Source organism: Canis lupus, chromosome X (assembly GCF_011100685.1).
Source record: "Canis lupus familiaris isolate Mischka breed German Shepherd chromosome X, alternate assembly UU_Cfam_GSD_1.0, whole genome shotgun sequence".
Lineage (NCBI taxonomy): Eukaryota > Metazoa > Chordata > Mammalia > Carnivora > Canidae > Canis > Canis lupus.
In genome coordinates, this window is record NC_049260.1 from 83,411,590 (window position 1) to 83,430,643 (window position 19,054).

The following is a 19,054-nucleotide window of genomic DNA, read 5'->3' on the forward strand; positions in this document are numbered from 1 at the left end:
CAGCCTGCTAAAGATTCTCTCCCTCTCTTTCCCTCTGCCCCTCCCCTCCACTCTCTCTCTCTCTCTTAAATAAATAAACAGAATATTATTAAGCCTTAAAAAGAAGTAAATCCTGCCATATGCAACAACATGCATGAACTTGGAAGACATTATGCTAAGACATTATGCTAAGCCAGTCACAGAAGGACAATACTACAGCATTCCACTTAAGTGAGATAACTAAAATAGCCAAACTCATAGAAGCAGAGAGGAGAATAATGGCTGCTGAGGGCTATGAAGAGAAGGAAAGGGGAGCTGTTCAATGGGCATGGAGTTTCAGTCAAGCAGGATGAATAGATTCTAGAGATCTGCAGTACAGTATAGTTTATATAGTTAACAACACTGTCTTGTGCGCTTAAAAATTTGTTGACAGTGTCATGTTGAGTGTTTTTAACAAAACAAAAAATTACATAAAATTTTAGCTTTTTAAAAATAGCATTTTCCAAATTTACACATTTATAACATCGGTTTTTCTTCAAACCTCATGTTAGAAAGTAGCTCTTGCTATTTTTTCTTGATTGCTTTTTCTCTTCATTAAACAACCCCCATGCTGACAGTTTGTCCCTTCATTTTTTTCTGGGTTCTATTTCATGCATTGGGTAGTATTTCTAACTCTGCTAGTACTCCCTGTAGAACCAGAAAGCTCTATATTACTCAAAGATTTAGTCTTGTTCCTGATCCCAAGATTTTGCAGAAGGAAACTCTTTCTTCAAAAAAAAAGTAGGAAAGGGATCCCTGGGTGGCTCAGCGGTTTGGTGCCTGCCTTCGACCCAGGGCGTGATCCTGGAGTCCCAGGATCGGGTCCCGCATCAGGCTACCTGCATGGAGCCTGCTTCTCCCTCTGCCTGTCTCTCTCTCTCTCTCTCTCTCTCTCTCTCTCTCTCTCTCTCTCTCCTCTGTGTGTGTGTGTGTCTGTCATGAGTAAATAAATAAAATCTTTTTTTAAAAAGTAGGAAACAGAGAAGGAAGGGAGGGAGGGAAATGCTCTATGCCTTCACCTGCTGATTTGGACTTAAAGACAAAATTATAAAGCCCTGTGTAAAAGACACTGTCTTAAAACAAGCTGGCTGAAGCCTCCTCGGGTTAATGGGAAATGTGGACATAAGTAAAAGCTCGAAGGTAAGAAATTTTGGAAATAGGATACTACTGACCCACAGCTCTTCTGGGGCCGTTGCCTAGGTAACTCAGATTCAAACACTTGCATGGAATCAGGCTTTCGTAGAAAGTAGCTAGAGCATAGGGATGCATTATTTCATTTCAGGTGGCTTTCACAATCTGTTGGGAAGGCTGATTTCACAAGGAAAGGGACTGTTCTTTAAATATATACAAAGAAAGACTATGACAAATAGCTCTGAGGGAAATGGTTCCTTATCCTAGCTTGTCAAGCCGAGGACTTCTATGGATGATTGATCTTTGCTGTTGCAGCCTGAATCAAGTTAACAGTTTGTGTAAGACAACATCAGGAAGAAATAAAAAAGAATCATGAGTGAATCTGAATGAAAGCTGGGGTGAGAACCTTTGAGCCCAATCTTGATTTAAAGTGTTGAAAGTTCTTCCCCCCTCCCTTTCTTTTTTTAAAAGATTTATTTATTTATTCATGAGAGACACACAGAGAGAGGCAGAGACATAGGCAGAGGGAAAAGCAGGCTCCATGCAGGGAGTCCGATGTGGGACTGGATCCCAAATCCCTGAGCCAAAGGCAAACGCTCAACTGCTGAGCCACCCAGGCATCCCCCGCCCCCTGCCTTCTTTCCTTCTTTTTCTTTCTTTCCTATTTTTACTACATACTGCAGTAAAACTGATAGATCTCAGTCAAAAGTCTCAGCTCCCATGTGGGCTGTGTCTCTTCCCCATTACAATCTTTCTAATAAACAAGAGCTGTCAACTACTCACCATGTAATTCACTGCTCAAATGTCTTCAATTTGCCTTCTGCACATGCAAATCTCTGGCACGGCTACCCAGTGTGTTCATCTCAGTGCATCCTCTGTACGTTCATAATCCTGCCAAGGACTCCAGTCTGCTGATAAATTCCATTAATGGGGTAAATAATTGAGAGGGATAGTAAACCTTTTTGTAAATCACTCTTTGGCATCCCCAGACCAAGACCAGGATTAGGATTTAGACAGACACTTCTAATCCTTTATATTGATCCTACCTGTAGCATAGTTAGTGCTGACCTAAATGCATTGACCCAGAGATTAACAAACAACTAGAGTCCTCTGGATAAACGCATCCTCTGCCAACTACTGCCTTCTGCCTTTCAAAATCAGACTGACATACCCTCAGATTTGCCTCTGTTTTATTCCTTTTATCTTTCTGTTGAATAGCCACACATAGCTCCTTCTCTGGGACAGCTTTAAATGCCAGGACAGGGGATCCCTGGGTGGCTCAGTGGTTTGGTGCCTGCCTTCGGTCCAGGGCATGATCCTGGAGACCCAGGATCGAGTCCCACATTGGGCTCCCTGCATGGAGCCTGCTTCTCCCTCTGCCTGTGTCTCTGCCTCTCTCTCTCTCTGTCTCCCATGAATAAATAAATAAAATCTTTAAAAAATAAAAAGAATAATGATGATCAAAAACCTGTAATTTAAAAAAAAATAAATAAATGCCAGGACATTCATCAGCTGTGACTTTGGTCCAGGGTATGAAAGATGATCCAGGCTGGCTCCCTGCAAGAATTCAAAGTAGGTATAGGTTGTCTCTCCTTCTAGACCCCTTAAATGCCTTCACTGTGTTTCCTTCCAACTTACCCCAGACCTCAGCAAAACTCCCATACTCCAGATCTATCCTTTTTCCCTGAGTGGCTTCTGTAATGGATACCATTCATTCACGGCCCTGTTCTAGATTCCTAAGAATTTAGCGCTGAGGTGTTGGTGGCTGAAAATTATTCGTTTTACATTAGGGCTACTATGTGGCAGACATTTTAAAAAAATAACAGCTTTATTGAGACATAATTCACATACCACAAAATTCATTCATCTAAAGGATACCATTCAGTGTTTTTAAATACAGTCACAAGGTTGTACACCCATCACCTCTGTCCAAATCCAGAACATTTTCGTTATGCCCCTGCAAAGAAATCCTGTACCCATCGTGGGCATTTTCCATAAATGTAAACATGGCATGTGGCAATTTGTTACTGGCTTCTTTCATTTAGCATAATGGTTTCAAGGGTTATGTGCGTTGTAGCATGTGTCAGTACCTCGTTCCTTCTTTATGGCTGAATAATGTTCCATTGTATTGGCTATACCACTTCTGCTCATCTGTTTATCCATGGACGAACATTTGAGTGGTTTCCACTTTTTGGCTATTATGAATAATGCTTCCATGGACATTATGTATGCATTTTTGTGTGGACATATGTTTTTATTTCTCTTAGGTATATGCCTAAAATTGGAGTTGTTGGATTATGGGATAACTCTATGTTGAACTTTTTGAGGAACTACTAAACTGTTTTCCACAGAGGCTGTACCATTTTACACTCCCACTAGCAATAATTTATGAGGGGTTTTGTTTCTCCATGTCCCTGTCAACACTCATCATTATCTGTCTTTTTTTAGTATGGTAGGCAGTTTCACATATACATCATCTCATTTTATATTCACAACAACCATGAAGATAGATACTGTTCTCCCCATTTTGTAAATGAGGTTACCAAGACTTAGATATATAAGGCAATGTTATTTACTGAGTGCTGATGATGTGACAATCATTCTTAGAAGCTCTGTCTCCTTTAATCTGCACAATGATCCATGAGGTAGATGCTATTTGAATTCCAGATGTGCAGATACATCTCTTGTGCTCACTCTCCAAGACTGCTCCCGCTTTGGTAAGGGCTCCAGACAAACAAGGTGACAGAGTAAACAATCCCTAATTACAGAATTTTGGGGTGACCTGATCAAAATGTTTACACAGGTGAGGGCCTTCTAGGCTTCTCTACTGGTGCCATGGTGTCATGAACAACCCCCAGAAGATACTTCACAGAGTTCTGATGGCATCCCAGATGCTCAAGAAACCATCATCCAAGGAATGCTCCCAAATCCTGAATAGACATAAAATTCCAAAATTATAAGTAGAAGTAGCTGGGAATTAGCACATAAATAAAATTTCTAAAATGATTTTTTAAAATTTTTAAATAGATTTTATTTATTTATTCATGAGAGACACAGAGAGAGGCAGAGACATAGGCAGAGGGATAAGCAGGCTCCCTGTGGTGAAGCTGATGTGGAACTCGATCCCAGGACCCCGGGATCACAACCTGAGTAGAAGGCAGACACTCAACCACTGAGCCACCCAGGTGTCCCCTAAAGTGATTTTTTTAAAATTAAGAGTTCCATAAGCCCTTGAGTCCCTCTGTAAATATTTTTAAAGTTTTGTTTATTTATTTTAGAGAAGGAGGAGAGGCAGAGGAAGAGGGAGAGGATGCTCAGGCAGATTCCCTGCTGAGCATGGAGCTCCACATGGGGCTTGATCCCTGACCCTGAGATCATGACCTGAGCCGAAACCAAGAGTAGGACATCTAATTGACTGAGCCCCTCAGTCAGTTACCCAGGTGCCCCTCTCGGTAGATATTAATAGCTAACAGTTATTGAGGGTTCACTATGTGCTAGACAATGCTCTATGGTCTTTACATATACTAAATAACTGAACCATTACAACAGTCCTATAGGGTTGATATTATTATCATCCATATTTTATAGATGAGGAAACTGAAGCACAGAGTTCAAGTAACTTACCCAAGGACAAACAGCTAGTAGGTGGTAGAACCAGATTGTGAAGAAAATAAGTGGTTGAGATTTATTTTTTTAAAGAGATTTTATTTATTTTTTCATGAGAGACACAGAGAGTGAGAGAGAGGCAGAGACATAGGCAGAGAGACAAGCAGGCCCCAAGCGGGGAGCCCGATGAGGGACTTGATCCTGAGACCCCAGGATCACACCGTGGGCCAAGGGCAGGCACTAAGCCACTGAGCCACCCAGGAATCCCAGTGGTTGAGATTTAGAGTCAAAGTTCTTCACCACTGCCTCTTAAACAAAATTACAGTGTGGACCCATTGAATTTATCCATAGATTTAAAAATGCCCATTAGATCTCCAGACTTCTGTGACAATATAATTAATGATCATTTTAGAACTATTTGGATTCCTTGTGAGTAAAAAAAATACTCAAAAACTCCATATCCATGAGTATAATCAGGGATCATGCCTACAGACTTTTTAGAACCACTGAGTCAGAATCTTCAGCTAAGGGACGCCTGGGTGGCTCAGTGGTTAAGCATCTGCATTTGGCTCAGGCACGATCCTGGAATCGGGGATAGAGTCCCTCATCAGACTCCCTGCATGGAACCTGCTTCTACCTTTGCTTATGTCTCTGCCTCTCTCTCTCTCTCTCTCTCTCTCTCTTTCCCTGTCTCTCATGAATAAATAAATACAATCTTAAAAACAAAAGCCTTAGCTAAACTGTCTGGTTAAATATTGCCTTGACCTATTGCACAGGAAAGTTAGCGGGATCCTACTGGATTTCATTGAAACATATCAGTCCCTGTTCTACATTCTCAATATCAGAACCTAATAATTTACAGAATTCAGTTATCTTTGAATGATTTTTACTTCCTAAGAAGCCATGGAATGACAGCATCCAAAATGACCCTCTCTCCCCACAAGACTGATTGCAAGGGCAGACACATCTCTTGTGCTTCCCTTTTAACATTAGTTCCCAAGACAAAAATACAGTCCCTTCACATTTAATGATTTTTTTTGTACTGCTAGACACTGCAGGGTTCCCCAATTACATATATCATGGGAAAGGGGCAAAGGCTTTCCTTGGCATTAGCCTGGGTTCTATGTATTCCTTTTGAGACAGAGACACAGAATGAATAGCTTTGCAGGGTCTGGGCACAGACTATAAAAATAAGTCCAGAATGATGTGTCCCTAGTTAATCATCCAGAACGAGGCTTAGACAAGTCACTCCTTGCAGTCAGGAAGTCACGTGAGAACCTGGGGAGCAAGGGAGTTGGGGGAAGATGAATGAGAGTAGGAGAGGAAAACTAAAAGAAATGATGTTAGACAAATGTCCACGTTTTGCCACAAGGGCTGCCATGTCACGTAGAACCCCACCGAGGGTAAGGAGGGAAACAAAAGCTGTGTGAGCTCTACGTGTGGATCACTGTGTCCCAGCATGAAAGGCACTCTCTCATTTCAATCGTCACGGAGACTCTATGATGCATGTAATATTATTTTCTCCATATTAGGTAAATGAGGCTGAGGCAGAACAGGTAACCTGCCCAGGCCAGCCTCAAAGCCGGATCTGCCTGATTCCAGTGCAGGCTCTGAATTGCAATTCTCAACCTCTCTTTAAATGTCTTATATAAACCCTATCCCACTGAAAGTTCTTTGGTTAATTCTGCTTATGGTACTCAACAAGATAGATATATCTATATATCTATATATCTATATCTATATATATTCTTCAAAGAAGGATAGTTTGGGGTAGGAGGCAATATCATAATTATCAATTATCTCCTCTCAACTGGCACGATCAGTCCTCTCAGTATATTTTTTCATTTATTTCTCATAACAACTCTAAGAGGTGGGGTTCTTTTTGTTTGTTTGTTTTGTTTTTTAGAAATATTATTTTATTTTTTTTCCAATGCAGTCCTTAAACTTGTGAGCCTGAGATCAAGAGTGGAATGCTCTACCGACTGAGCCAGCCAAGCGCCTGAAGGTGAGGACAATTCTTTTTTTTTAAGATTTTATTTATTCATTCATGAGAGACAGACACAGAGAGAGGCAGAGACACAGGCAGAGGGAGAAGCAGGCTCCACGCAGGGAGCCTGATGTGGGACTTGATCCAGGGACTCCAGGACCACGCCCTGGGCCGAAGGCAGGCGCTAAACCGCTGAGCCACCCAGGGATCTCCCGGTGAGGACAATTCTTATTCTCAGTTTGGAGGTGGAGAAAAAGTCCAGAGAGGTTATGTGATTCCGCCAAGTTCACGCAGCTAGTAAGTGGTGGAGTCAGGGATCAAATTTGGGCAGCATGGTTCCAGGGCTCAGAGCTAAATAACTTTGTTATACTGCTACCGATTGCAAAGAGGCTATTTAAGGGTATTTAGTCTATCTATCGGTGTATTGATCTATTGATTTATTTATGGTAGTTTTGAGGGGAGAGGTGGAATCTTGACCCAACTTTCTGCCAAGTTCAGCCCCAGAGAATTTGACCAGAAAAGAGCTCAGTGCTGCCCTCTAGTAGCCAGCTCCCAAACTGAAATTAAAGCAATTTTACGGGTACTTTTGTAATGATCTCTTGTGGCCACGCGATGTCACTATCATACAAGAATTCTCAAACTCCAATTTTTAAAAATGTTACATGGTTGTTGCAAAAAATATTTTAGAGAGTGCAGAACAGTAGAAGTCAGAAAAATGTTTTACTTTCAATGAATACCGTATTGTTTCTAAGATTATAATCGAACCATGTAAACAATTTTATAACATGTCAGTTCTTATTATGGGCTCAGAACTTGGGGTCAAAGCCACCTGCCTTCAAACTCCAGCTCTACCTTTCCCAGCTGTTGTGGGGATTAAAGAAGATGGTGCAGGGGCGCCTGACTGTCTCAATGGGTAGAGTATGAGACTTGATCTTAGGGTTGTGAGTTTGACCCCAACTTGGATGTAGAGATTACTTAAAGAAAAACAAAGGGGATCCCTCGGTGGCTCAGCAGTTTGGTGCCTACCTTTGGCCAACGGTGTGGTCCTGGAGTCCTGGGATCCACTCCCACATCAGGCTCCCTGCATGGAGCCTGCTTCTCCCTCTGCCTGTGTCTCTGCCTCTCTTTCTGTGTATCTCTCATGAATAAATAAAATCTTTTTTAAAAAAAGAAAAACAAGGAAGATGGTGCGTATTAAGTGCCTGGCACATAGTAGGTGCTCAAAATATATGCAGAATATTTTAAGACCATGCTGAACCCTAAGCGTTCCTGCTTTTGAAGGCACCACCTCACATCTTACCATATACTTTAACATATACTCATATCCTACATTAAATATATCTTTTGCTAAAAATTTGAAGTAAAACTTAAATTTCATTTTTCATAGTATAGAGATTCCTCCAAAAGTTAAAAATAGATCTCCCCTATGATCCAGCAATTACACTACCAAGTATTTGCCCAATGGATACAAAAATACCGATTTGAAGGGATACATGCACCCCAATGTTTATAGCAGCAACATCAACAATAGCCAAATTATGGAAAGAGTCCAAATGTCCATCGACAGATGAATGGATAAAGAAGAGGTGGAGATTTTTACTCGGCCATAAAAAGAATAAATTCTTGCCATTTGCAACAACATGGATGGAGCTTAAGTATATTATGCTAAGTGAAATAAGTCATTCAGAGAAAGACAAATACCATATGATTTCACTCATATGTGGAATTTAAGAAACAAAACAAGTGAACATGGAGGTAAAAAGGAGACAAACCATAAAACAAACTCTTAACTATAGAGAACAAACTGATGGTTATAAGAGAGGAGGTGGTCAGGGGGTTGGGCTAAATGGGTGATGGGTATTAAGGAGGACACTTTTTGGGGCACCTGGTGGGTCAGTTGGTTAAGCAGTTGCTTTCAGCTCGGGGTCCTGGGATTGAGCCCTAAATCGGGAATCACTGCTCAGCGGGGAATCTGCTTCTCCTTCTCCCTCTGCCTCTGCCCCCTACTCATGCTCTATCTCTCTCTCAAATAAATAAATAAAATCTTTTTTTAAAAAAAGGGTACTTGTGATGAGCACTGGTTGTTATACATAAGTGATGATTTGCTAAATTCTACCCCTGAAACTAATATTATACTGTATGCTAATTAAAATTAAAATTAAAACTTGAAACTTAAATAAATAAATAAATAAATAAATTTTGTTTTTTAAATTTACTATTAGTTATGAATTCTTGGCACGGATTATATATGCTCAGGAATTCCTACAAACAGATACAATCCAACCAACAATTTTTCCAAAATATTGAAGTTTTTTTCTGAACACAAAATGTAATAATATATAAAACTGTTGTGTTACATTTTTCAGCCTTTACTTAAACATTTACTGACTTTATTTTTCAGTTATCTTTCTGTTTCCAAGCCAGTAATTTTTTCAAGTTTCAAGTACCTTTGTAGGTCCTTGAAAAGTTCATAGAACTTAGGCATTGTACTTATATTGATCAACTGATTAAAATAAAAGCCTCTGGTAACATTATGATCTTTTCGCTAATGCATTATTCTATGGCTGCAAAATATTTAATTTTGTGTATATTCGAAAATTTACTTAAGCATTCCCTTATTATTATATTTGGGTTGTTTCCAATTTTTCCCTATCATAAATGATGCTACAATAAGTATCTTTGAGTATAAGCCTCTTTTCAGTATATTAGGAATATTACCTTAAGATAGTTTCCCCAAATTGGAATTACTGGGTCACAATGTATGACTATCAGTAATGATTCTTGACATATATGGTCTATTTCTTTTCGAAAGTATTTGAACTGCTTTCTGCTCTCTTCAACAGTAAGTAAAAGTGTCTATTTTATTGCTCTGTACAGCTTCAGGTTGTCTCTAATTACATATTAACTAATTTTAAAAGCCCCCCAAAAGATAACTAATTTTATTACTGATTTAGAATTACTTGTGCATTGTTTAAAAATCATTCTCCCAGATTGCCTGGGTGGCTCAGTGGTTGGGCCTTTGGCTCAGGCTGTGATCCAGTGGTCCTGGGATGGAGTCCCACATCAGACTCCCTGCGGGGAGTCTCTCTCTGTGTCTCTCATGAATAAATGGGTAAAGTCTTTTAAAAAAAATCTTTTCCCATAATTTTGTAAGTCATATGCATTTCCTGTTTTTTGAGTTGCCTTTGTCTCTTCCCTCACTTCTAAGGTCCAGAGGTAGGCAGTGGATAGCTGAAATTAGTGTCTTATCCAGGCTTATGTGAAGTAGTTAGCAATACTATATAATAATCATAGACTGTGCTAATACTATGGATTGGTTTACTCCACTTCCATTTCCATCTCTTAATCTCATGCAGCTCGGGTTTTGCATGCAAATTAGAGATCAAGAAGTAGATGCACTTATGTGATTTCTGGCAGGTGGAAGTGAGCTCACAAGCTGGAAAGAGCAGTCCTGTTTGTATATATGAGGTTTTCCTGCAGTGTTTCTTCTCCAGCTTCTTGGGTATCAAAAACAAACAAACAAACAAACAAACAAACAAACAACAACAAAAAGGCACCTGGCAGGCTTAGTCCATTAAATGTCTGTCTTTGGGTCAGGTCATGATCCCGTATCAAACGCCAGCCGCCAGCCAGCCGCTCTGGCTCCCCGCTCAGCAGGGGAGTCTGCTTCTTCCTCTCCCTCCCCAAGCTCAAGCTCTCTCTCTCACTCACTTTCTCTCTCAGATAAATAAAATCTTAAAAAAAAAAAACAAGGGGTTACCCCTAGCAAAGGCAGCAACAGCAGTTTCTTGATCCAGTTTCTAATCATGGGATCATAGCGATGGATGCTTTTTGTCTAGCTCCCTGAATATTCACAGACTGCTTGGAGAGGTGAATTCAATGGCAGCTTCTTGACTCTTGGCAGAGCTCGAGGGATGACATCAGAGTTAGTAGCTTCCTTGAAGTTTCAGTTCTGTATTTTTCTGGATCTATTATTTTAAATCCAGCCTATACCCCACTCTTTTAGACCTTCTAGCAACTTTGTAAGGGTTCAGTTCTGTTTCAAATCTATTCCCATAAATTGTTTTAAAATTTTTTGGAATGTAATCTGGTTGTGTTTATTACAGTTTCAAAATATGTATACCCTTTGACCCAACATTCTCACTTAGAAACTTCTACTGCATAGAAATAAAAGTACCACGACTCACTGTCACAAAGACATTTACTGTAGTGTCATTTTTATTGGCAAAAAACCCGGGGACAACATGAATGTTCATCAATAGAACAATGGCTAAATTCATTATAGGACATCCATACTATGGAATATGATAGGTTGCATTGAAGAATAAGGCTGCATATGTACCACGCTGACAGCATGCCATAATGTATGATGTATTTAATGAAACAGGTTGTATAATTCCATTTTGTAAATCAAGAGGTTGAAAGGCATTGCTTACTTCTTAAACTTCTTAAAGTGGCTTCTGTTTCCTGCACTGAACTCTGACTGGTACACACACAGTGCTACACTGTCGTCATCATCATTAAACATATATCTCAAACATCTGGTTTCCTATCTACTTATGGACCACTTAAATTAGATAAATATACAAGAAAACTCTTGGAGGCCCAATACTCACTAAAATATTGTATGTATTCAATGGAATATTAACCATAAAAAGAATGACATCTTGCCATTCACAACATGGATGGATCTAGAGGCTACTATGCTAACTGAAACAAATCAGACAGAAAAAAAAACCAAATACCATGCTTTCACTTGTAAGTGGAATCTAAAAAAGCAAACAAATGAACAAACAAAAAACAAACCAAATCAGGAATAGACTCATGAATGCAGAGAACAAACTGGTGGCTGCCAGAGTGGAGAGAGGTGGGAGGGTGAGCAAAATAGGTCAAGGGGATTAACTTCCAGTTCTAAATTAAATAAGTAACAGGTATGAAAAGTACAGCATAGGTAATATAGTCAATAATGTAATAATTGTATGGTGATGGTAACTACACTTATTGTGGTGAGTATTCATAATGTATAGAATTGTCTATGTTGTACAGCTGAAAGTAATATAATACTGTATGTCACCTATACTTCAGTAAAATATACCATAGTGCACAAGAAAATTTTGCTTCAAGATGAGCTAACTTGGGTGCCACTGGCTGGCTCAGTCTGTAGAGCATGTGACTCTTGATCTTGGGGCTGTAAGTTCAAGCCCCACATTGGGTGTAGGGATTATTGTTTTAAAAAAAAGATGGGCATCCCAGGTAGCTTAGCAGTTCAGCGCCACCTTCGGCCCAGGGCGTGATCCTGGAGACCCTGGATCAAGTCCCACGTCGGGCTCCCTGCATGGAGCCTGCTTCTCCCTCTGCCTCTCTCTCTCTCTCTCATGAATAAATAAAATCTTTTTTTAAAAATGCAGTAACTTGTAGCAGACCAATGCTGTTCTGAGAACAACTAGAAAAATCAGGTAAAATATGAAAAAGAATTTTCTTTTTTGAAGGCATCAGAGAGCTAGGACTTCAGAGGGGAAGACATGAAATTCACTGAGTAAACACAACTTCTTGCATGTTGCTGTTTTCCTTTAGAATACCTGCCAGTTTTTGGACCAGACACTAAGTAGAAAATGGCTCTCAAAAGGCAGAGAAGCCACCAGAATGTCACATAATATCACAAGACTAGGGGGACAAAAAGTGAGTTTAAGGTCTGTGAGGCCAGATAGAATTTGGGTGGCCAAGATCTCGAGAGGGGAGAAATACATAAAAGTGAATCTGACACTCAGCACAGGTTGTGCCCTCCAGGAAATTGCCCATTCGATTGCACAGGGTAACAAATGAGAAGCCAAGGAGAGTGCTAAAAGTAGAGTGGAATGTTCAAAAAGTTCTCAGAGCTGAAGAGACAAAAATTGAGTTCAGAACTTCTCAAGGAGGAAGATCCTTAGGAAACATCCATCACTGGCTCTCATCTGGGACCCCTTAGAGACCTATAGCCTAGGAAGGGAATGAACTGGAAATAGGCTATGTCCAGCAAATGCTGTAAACCAGTCTCAAGTCACTGCAGTGGCTGATTGGATGAAAGTAACTTATCCTTCTGATGCCTTGGAGAAAATACGGTGAACCCTCTCTGGAGGGACATAAGGTCATCTAGGACATACACACCTTTCCAGTCACAAAGTCTGGTAGTCAATAAAAAAGAATAACTGATGGACCAATAAACTAGCTCAAAAAAAAAACAAAACCCAACCGATAGAAACAGATTTGTAGAAGGGACACCTAAGTGGCTCAGTCAGTTAAGCATCTGCCTTCAGCTCAGGTCATGATCTCAGGGTCCTGGAATCCAGTCCCACATCAGCTCCCTATTTCTCCCTCTGCCCCTCTCCCTACTTGTGTTCGTTCTCTCTCTCTCTCTCTCTCTTTTTCTCTCTCTGTTTCTCAAATAAAATATTTTAGAAAAAGAAACTGACTCGTAGTGATCCAATTATTGCAGTTATATGACACAGATGACAAATATTCAAGAAAATAAAGGACATGATAACTTTCACCAGAAAGCTAGGATCTATAGAAAAGAATCAAATAAAAATTCTACAATTGAAAAATACAGTAAATTAAAAATTCAATAGATGTAAAAAAAAAGAATTCAATAGATGAGCCACATAAACCATAAAGTTTACAGCTCCTTTGCTGGACATGTCAAGTGCCAGCTGTTATTCCCTTTGGAAGACTCCCCTCCCCCATTGTGTGCAGCATTTGGGGACTGCCAATCAATATACCCTGCATTCCTCTGATGAAGAGGTGGGCACAAATTCTAAGTCAAGTCAATTATATTTTTCCCAGGAATTTGAATCTTGAGCTGAGCAAGGCAAAGATGGAAAATAACTGGAGCTGATTCATAATGTCAGGGGTGCCCTGAAAGCGCTCTGTTACTTCCTTCTATTTAGATCCCAGAAGATGTCTTGTTTCTGAGACCTGGTTGTTTCACTTTTCCTTTCATGACCCAACCCATTGCCTTCCAGGTAAACTCCTTGGTTGGCCAGTGCCATAAGTTGGGTAAGTAATAAACATACTCCCAAATCTCAGTGGCTTAAAAATGTCTATTTCTCATTCATGTCCAATTCAAAGTGAGTCAGGAAAAAAAAAAAGCAGTGAGTCAGGAGGAGGACTATGTTCCACCATTACTCGAGGACCCAGTCTCCCTTCATTCTTTGGCTCTGCTTTCCTTTAGGCCTCAGGAGTTGCTATGAATTGAAGGTTTCTGTCTCCTCAAAATGTATATGTTGAAGCCATAATCCCCAGTGGGATGGTATTTGGAGGTGGGGCTTCTGGGAGGTAATTAGGTCATGAGGGTAGAGCCCTCATGAATGGGATCAGTGCCTTTATAGTAAGACACACGAGAGAAATTATTTCTCTTTCCACCATGTGAGAATACAGTAAGAAGGCATCATTTGCATACCAGGAAGAAAGTCTTCACCAGGAAGTGAATTCATTGGCACTTTGACATTGGACTTCCCAGCCCCAGAACCATAAGAAATAAATTTCTGTTCTTTAAGTCACTCAGTTTATGGAATTTTGTTACAGCAGGTTGAACTGGCTACAATAGGCAACCTCTACATTCAGCTGGTAGGATTAATGGAAAATGTCACGTATCACTTTGCTCGTATTCCATTGGCCAGAACTCAGTGACATGACTGCACTTTGAGACATTGAGACCAACATTTGATTAGTGGACTACTAGTGTCAGTCCCCAGTATGTGAGTCCCATCTCATTTCCAATCTTGAATCCCAGGAGAGTGCACTTCTATCAATATATTTGCCTTACACAGTCTTACATTTCCTCTCCTTTGATCTAATACATTTGGAAAGTGATAAATATAACAGGAAGCCAAAATAAACATTGACTGCACAAAAACAATAATAATGTCTGCATTGTAGCATCAAAAATATAGAACAAAAATAATGGGCAATATATACAACTTGGGACACCTGAATGGCTCAGTGGTTGAGAGTCTGCCTTTGGCTCAGGGTGTGATCTCAGGGTCCTGAGATGGAGCCCCACATCAGATTCCCCACAGGGAGTCTGCTTCTCCCTCTGCCTATGTCTCTGCCTCTCTCTGTGTGTTTCTCATGAATAAATAAATGAAATCTTTAAAAATATACATATACATACAAGTCAAAACAGGGTGATCAGAGTTAAAGTGACCTATGGTCCTTGAACTGTTTGGGAGGATAGCAAATAATATTGATTTACTTTAACCTTTATTAAATATGCATGCTAACATTTCTAGGTTAAACACTAAAAGAACAGAAACATGGCATTTAACTCCAAAATGGGAAAAGAAAAAGTAGTTGATATAATCAGATGCATATTTTCAAATACCAATAAAAAATGGAAGCAAAAAATGCTGTATAGAAAGAGAAAGAAATAAGTGGGATCATGAGAAAGATCAAACTAAGATGTTATAATGTAGAAATAAATCCAAATACATTAGTAACCACAATAAACGTAATAGATTAATCTCTTCAGTGAAAACTGAAGGCTGGATAGGAGAAAAGACTTCCAATTCCAGGCATAAAGGAGTAGCTGATAGAAGACTAATTCTCCCACTGGAAAAAGTTATAAAAAATGTACTGTATAGTACATATATATTTAATATTTTATTTATTTATTTGAGAAAGAGACAGAACATGAGCAGGGGAAAGGGCAGAGAGAGAGGGAGAAGCAGACTCTCCACTAAGCAGGGAGCCCACACAGGGCTGGATCACAGGACCCCAAGATCATGACCTAAGCCGAAGGCAGACACTTAACCTATGGAGCCACCCAGGCGCCCCACAAAATATATACTTTTAAAAGTGTTCAGAGATATTAAGAAGCAACTGACAAGAAAGTTTCAGCAGTTCGGGGATAAAGAGACAAATGTAGAGTTCAGGGCTACCAAAGGGGCTGAAGTTTGAGAGATAAAATCACCAAAAGGAGGGAATCACAGAGAAATTAGTCCCAAAAGGTGATTATGAATTCCCCACAAATTGTTGAGAGACTCCTCCTAAACTACACATGTCCCAGTGGAAACTCCACGAAACAAGTGCTATTTTAGAGCCAATTCTCACCTGATGTATGACTGTGCACATATTTTCCCAACTTCACATCGACTATGTCACATTGGTAACTTCACATTATCCCTTGATGGGAATACGTATGCCACTGTGTAAATCAGCAAATACTATAAATCAGGGCTTTTTCCGCACCAGCTTATCAGAAAGCAAAAGCATACAACAATACAAAGCCCTCTAGTAAAGGTAACTATGTAGACAAATACAGAATCCTACAATACAGTAATGGTAGTGCAAAAATAACCTGTAATTCAGGTGTAGAATTTAAAAGATAAAGCTATTAAAAACTATAATTATAAAACCATTTTAATGGATACAAAATATAAAAGGGTATATTTCATGACATCAACCATAACACAATAAAACTAGAAACCACCAAAAGAAGGAAAAATTCACATGTACAGGGAAATTAAACAACACACTCTTAAACAACCAATGTATTAAAGAAGAAATCACAAGGGGAGTGAGAAAATATTTTGAGACAAATGAAAATGAAAACAGAACATACTAATACTCATGGGATACAGAAAAAGTAGGGCTAAGAGTAAAATTTATAGCCCTAAACACCTACATTAGAAAAGCAGAAACATCTGAGATCAAAATAATAACTTTATCCCTTAAAGAATTAGAAAGAGAAGAGTAAATTAAACCCACTGCCGGCAGAATAAAGGAAATTATAAAAAATTAGAGTGTAAATCAATGAAAGAGAATAGAAAAATTAGCATGGAGAATTAATAAAATCAAAAATTGGCTCCTTGGAAAGATTAATGAAATTGGCAAACCTTTAGCTAGACTGACAATGAAAAAAAAACAGAAAACGATAAAGGTTCTACTCTCATAGCAACTTTCAAATATATAATACAGTATTGTTAACTGTAGTCACCATACTGTTCACTTTTAAACAGTTAATTTTGTCATGTGAATTTCACATCAATTGAAAAAAGGGAGATTTTCAAATAAAAGAGGTTTTGTTTGGATTTACATTTTAAGATTTTGTTTATATATTTGACAGAGAGAGAGAGAGCCAGAAAGCATGAGCAGGGGTACAGGGTCAGAGGTAGAGGGAGAAGCAGACTTTCCACTGAGCAGGGAGCCCGAGTGGGGTTTGATCCCAGGTCCCTTGGATCATGACTTGAGCCAAAGGCAGACAGTTACCTGATTGAGCCACCCAGGTGCCCCTGTTTTGTTTTGTTTTTGCCGACAGATGCACACTACAAGAAATATGAAAGAGGGACACTTTAGGCTGATGGAAGAGGATCACAGATGGAAGCATACTGCAGGAGAAAGAAAGAGTACTGTTTAAAACAATGACAATAATGTCCTGTAGGGCTTTTTTAAAAATTGTGGTGTAATACGCATAACTTAAAAATTAACTTCCATACAATTTTAAACATACATGGAAATATAATATATAATAATAGCACAAAAGATGAGAGGTCAGCAAAGGGAGTGAAACTGTCATATGGTTCTTACATGTTTGGGGAAGTGATAGAAGTATGAATTTAAGGTGAACTAGAATAAGTCAAGGATGCATATAAGAATCTGCGGATAACCACAAAAGGAATCATAATAGAATAAATAAGTAAAAAGTTATAGAAGATAAAATGGAATAATAAAAATACTTAATAAAAAGAAGTCACAAATGAAAAGATAAAGGATGGACAGATGAACAAGTAGGAAGATGGTAGCTAGAAACCCAACTGTATTTAATAATTACTTAAAGTGTAAATGGACTAAGAACTTATATTAAAATATAAAGATTATCAGGCTACTTCTCCTTTTATAGAAAACAAAATGCAACTTCATACTGCTTACAACTGATATTAAATAAAAGGATACAGAAACGTTGGAAGTAAAAAAGGTAGTAATACATACAATGCAAATAGTTAAAAAAGAAAGTAATGCAGTTATATTTAAGAACACCAGTAGAACCCTGATACCAAGACCTAACAAGAGTACAAGAAAGGGAGGTTCTGAGAAGATGGCGAAGGTCTCAGAGCTTTACGATGTCACTTGGGAAGAAATGCGAGATAAAATGAGAAAATGGAGAGAAGAAAACTCACGAAACAGTGAGCAAATTGTGGAAGTTGGAGAGGAATTAATTAATGAATATGCTTCTAAGCTTGGAGATGATATTTGGATCATATATGAACAAGTGATGATTGCAGCCCTAGACTATGGTCGAGATGACTTGGCATTGTTTTGTCTTCAGGAGTTGAGAAGACAGTTTCCTGGCAGCCACAGAGTCAAGAGACTAACAGGCATGAGATTTGAAGCCATGGAAAGATATGATGATGCTATACAACTATATGATCGAATTTTACAAGAAGATCCAACTAACACTGCTGCAAGAAAGCGTAAGATTGCCATTCGAAAAGCCCAGGGGAAAAATGTGGAGGCCATTCGGGAACTGAATGAGTATCTGGAACAATTTGTTGGGGACCAAGAAGCCTGGCATGAACTTGCAGAACTTTATATCAATGAACACGACTATGCTAAAGCAGCCTTTTGTTTAGAGGAGCTAATGATGACTAATCCACACAACCACTTATACTGTCAGCAGTATGCTGAAGTTAAATATACCCAAGGTGGACTTGAAAACCTCGAACTTTCAAGAAAGTATTTTGCGCAGGCACTGAAACTGAACAACAGAAATATGAGAGCTTTGTTTGGGCTTTACATGTCGGCAAGTCATATTGCTTCTAATCCAAAAGCAAGTGCAAAAACAAAAAAGGACAACATGAAATATGCTAGTTGGGCAGCTAGTCAAATAAACAGAGCTTATCAGAAATCCCCATTATTTACTCTATCAAATCAAGATTCAACCATAGAAGCTAATGGTTTAGGAAGTAGAAGAATCATGATGTTAACCTGCAGCCAGAGAGTTTGCAGGTCGAAGTAAGAAGGAAACTAAAATTAAGGCAGTTGAAGACATGTTGGAAACACTGCAGATCACCCAGTCTTAAGGTTTCAGACTCTTTCACATTACATTTCACAACTGCACAGTTGAACTTATTGACCTGTGACTTATTTACTAAATGCCTAGTGCTATTTATATACTAATTTTTGTTAAGAGGGCAATTGTAAAGAATGTTTATATAAACCTAAAAATGCCTTTTATTGCTAAGCAGGAAGATGGAGAAAGTCCATGGAAGAGAGATTTAACAAGATTCATATTGATTGTACATCATTCTCTTCATATCACACATGCAGAACTTCTTT

The 19,054-nt window shown here is 39.1% G+C and overlaps 1 protein-coding gene across 1 annotated transcript; it reads left to right on the plus strand.

Moving 5' to 3' along the window:
• The first annotated feature begins 17,806 nt into the window (after positions 1–17,806).
• Positions 17,807–19,054, plus strand: LOC481017 (ER membrane protein complex subunit 2-like). Its single transcript, XM_038586580.1, has 2 exons — positions 17,807–18,618; positions 18,716–19,054. Exons 1-2 carry the CDS (start codon positions 17,814–17,816, stop codon positions 18,796–18,798), a joined length of 888 nt encoding a protein of 295 aa, XP_038442508.1. The 5' UTR covers positions 17,807–17,813; the 3' UTR covers positions 18,799–19,054.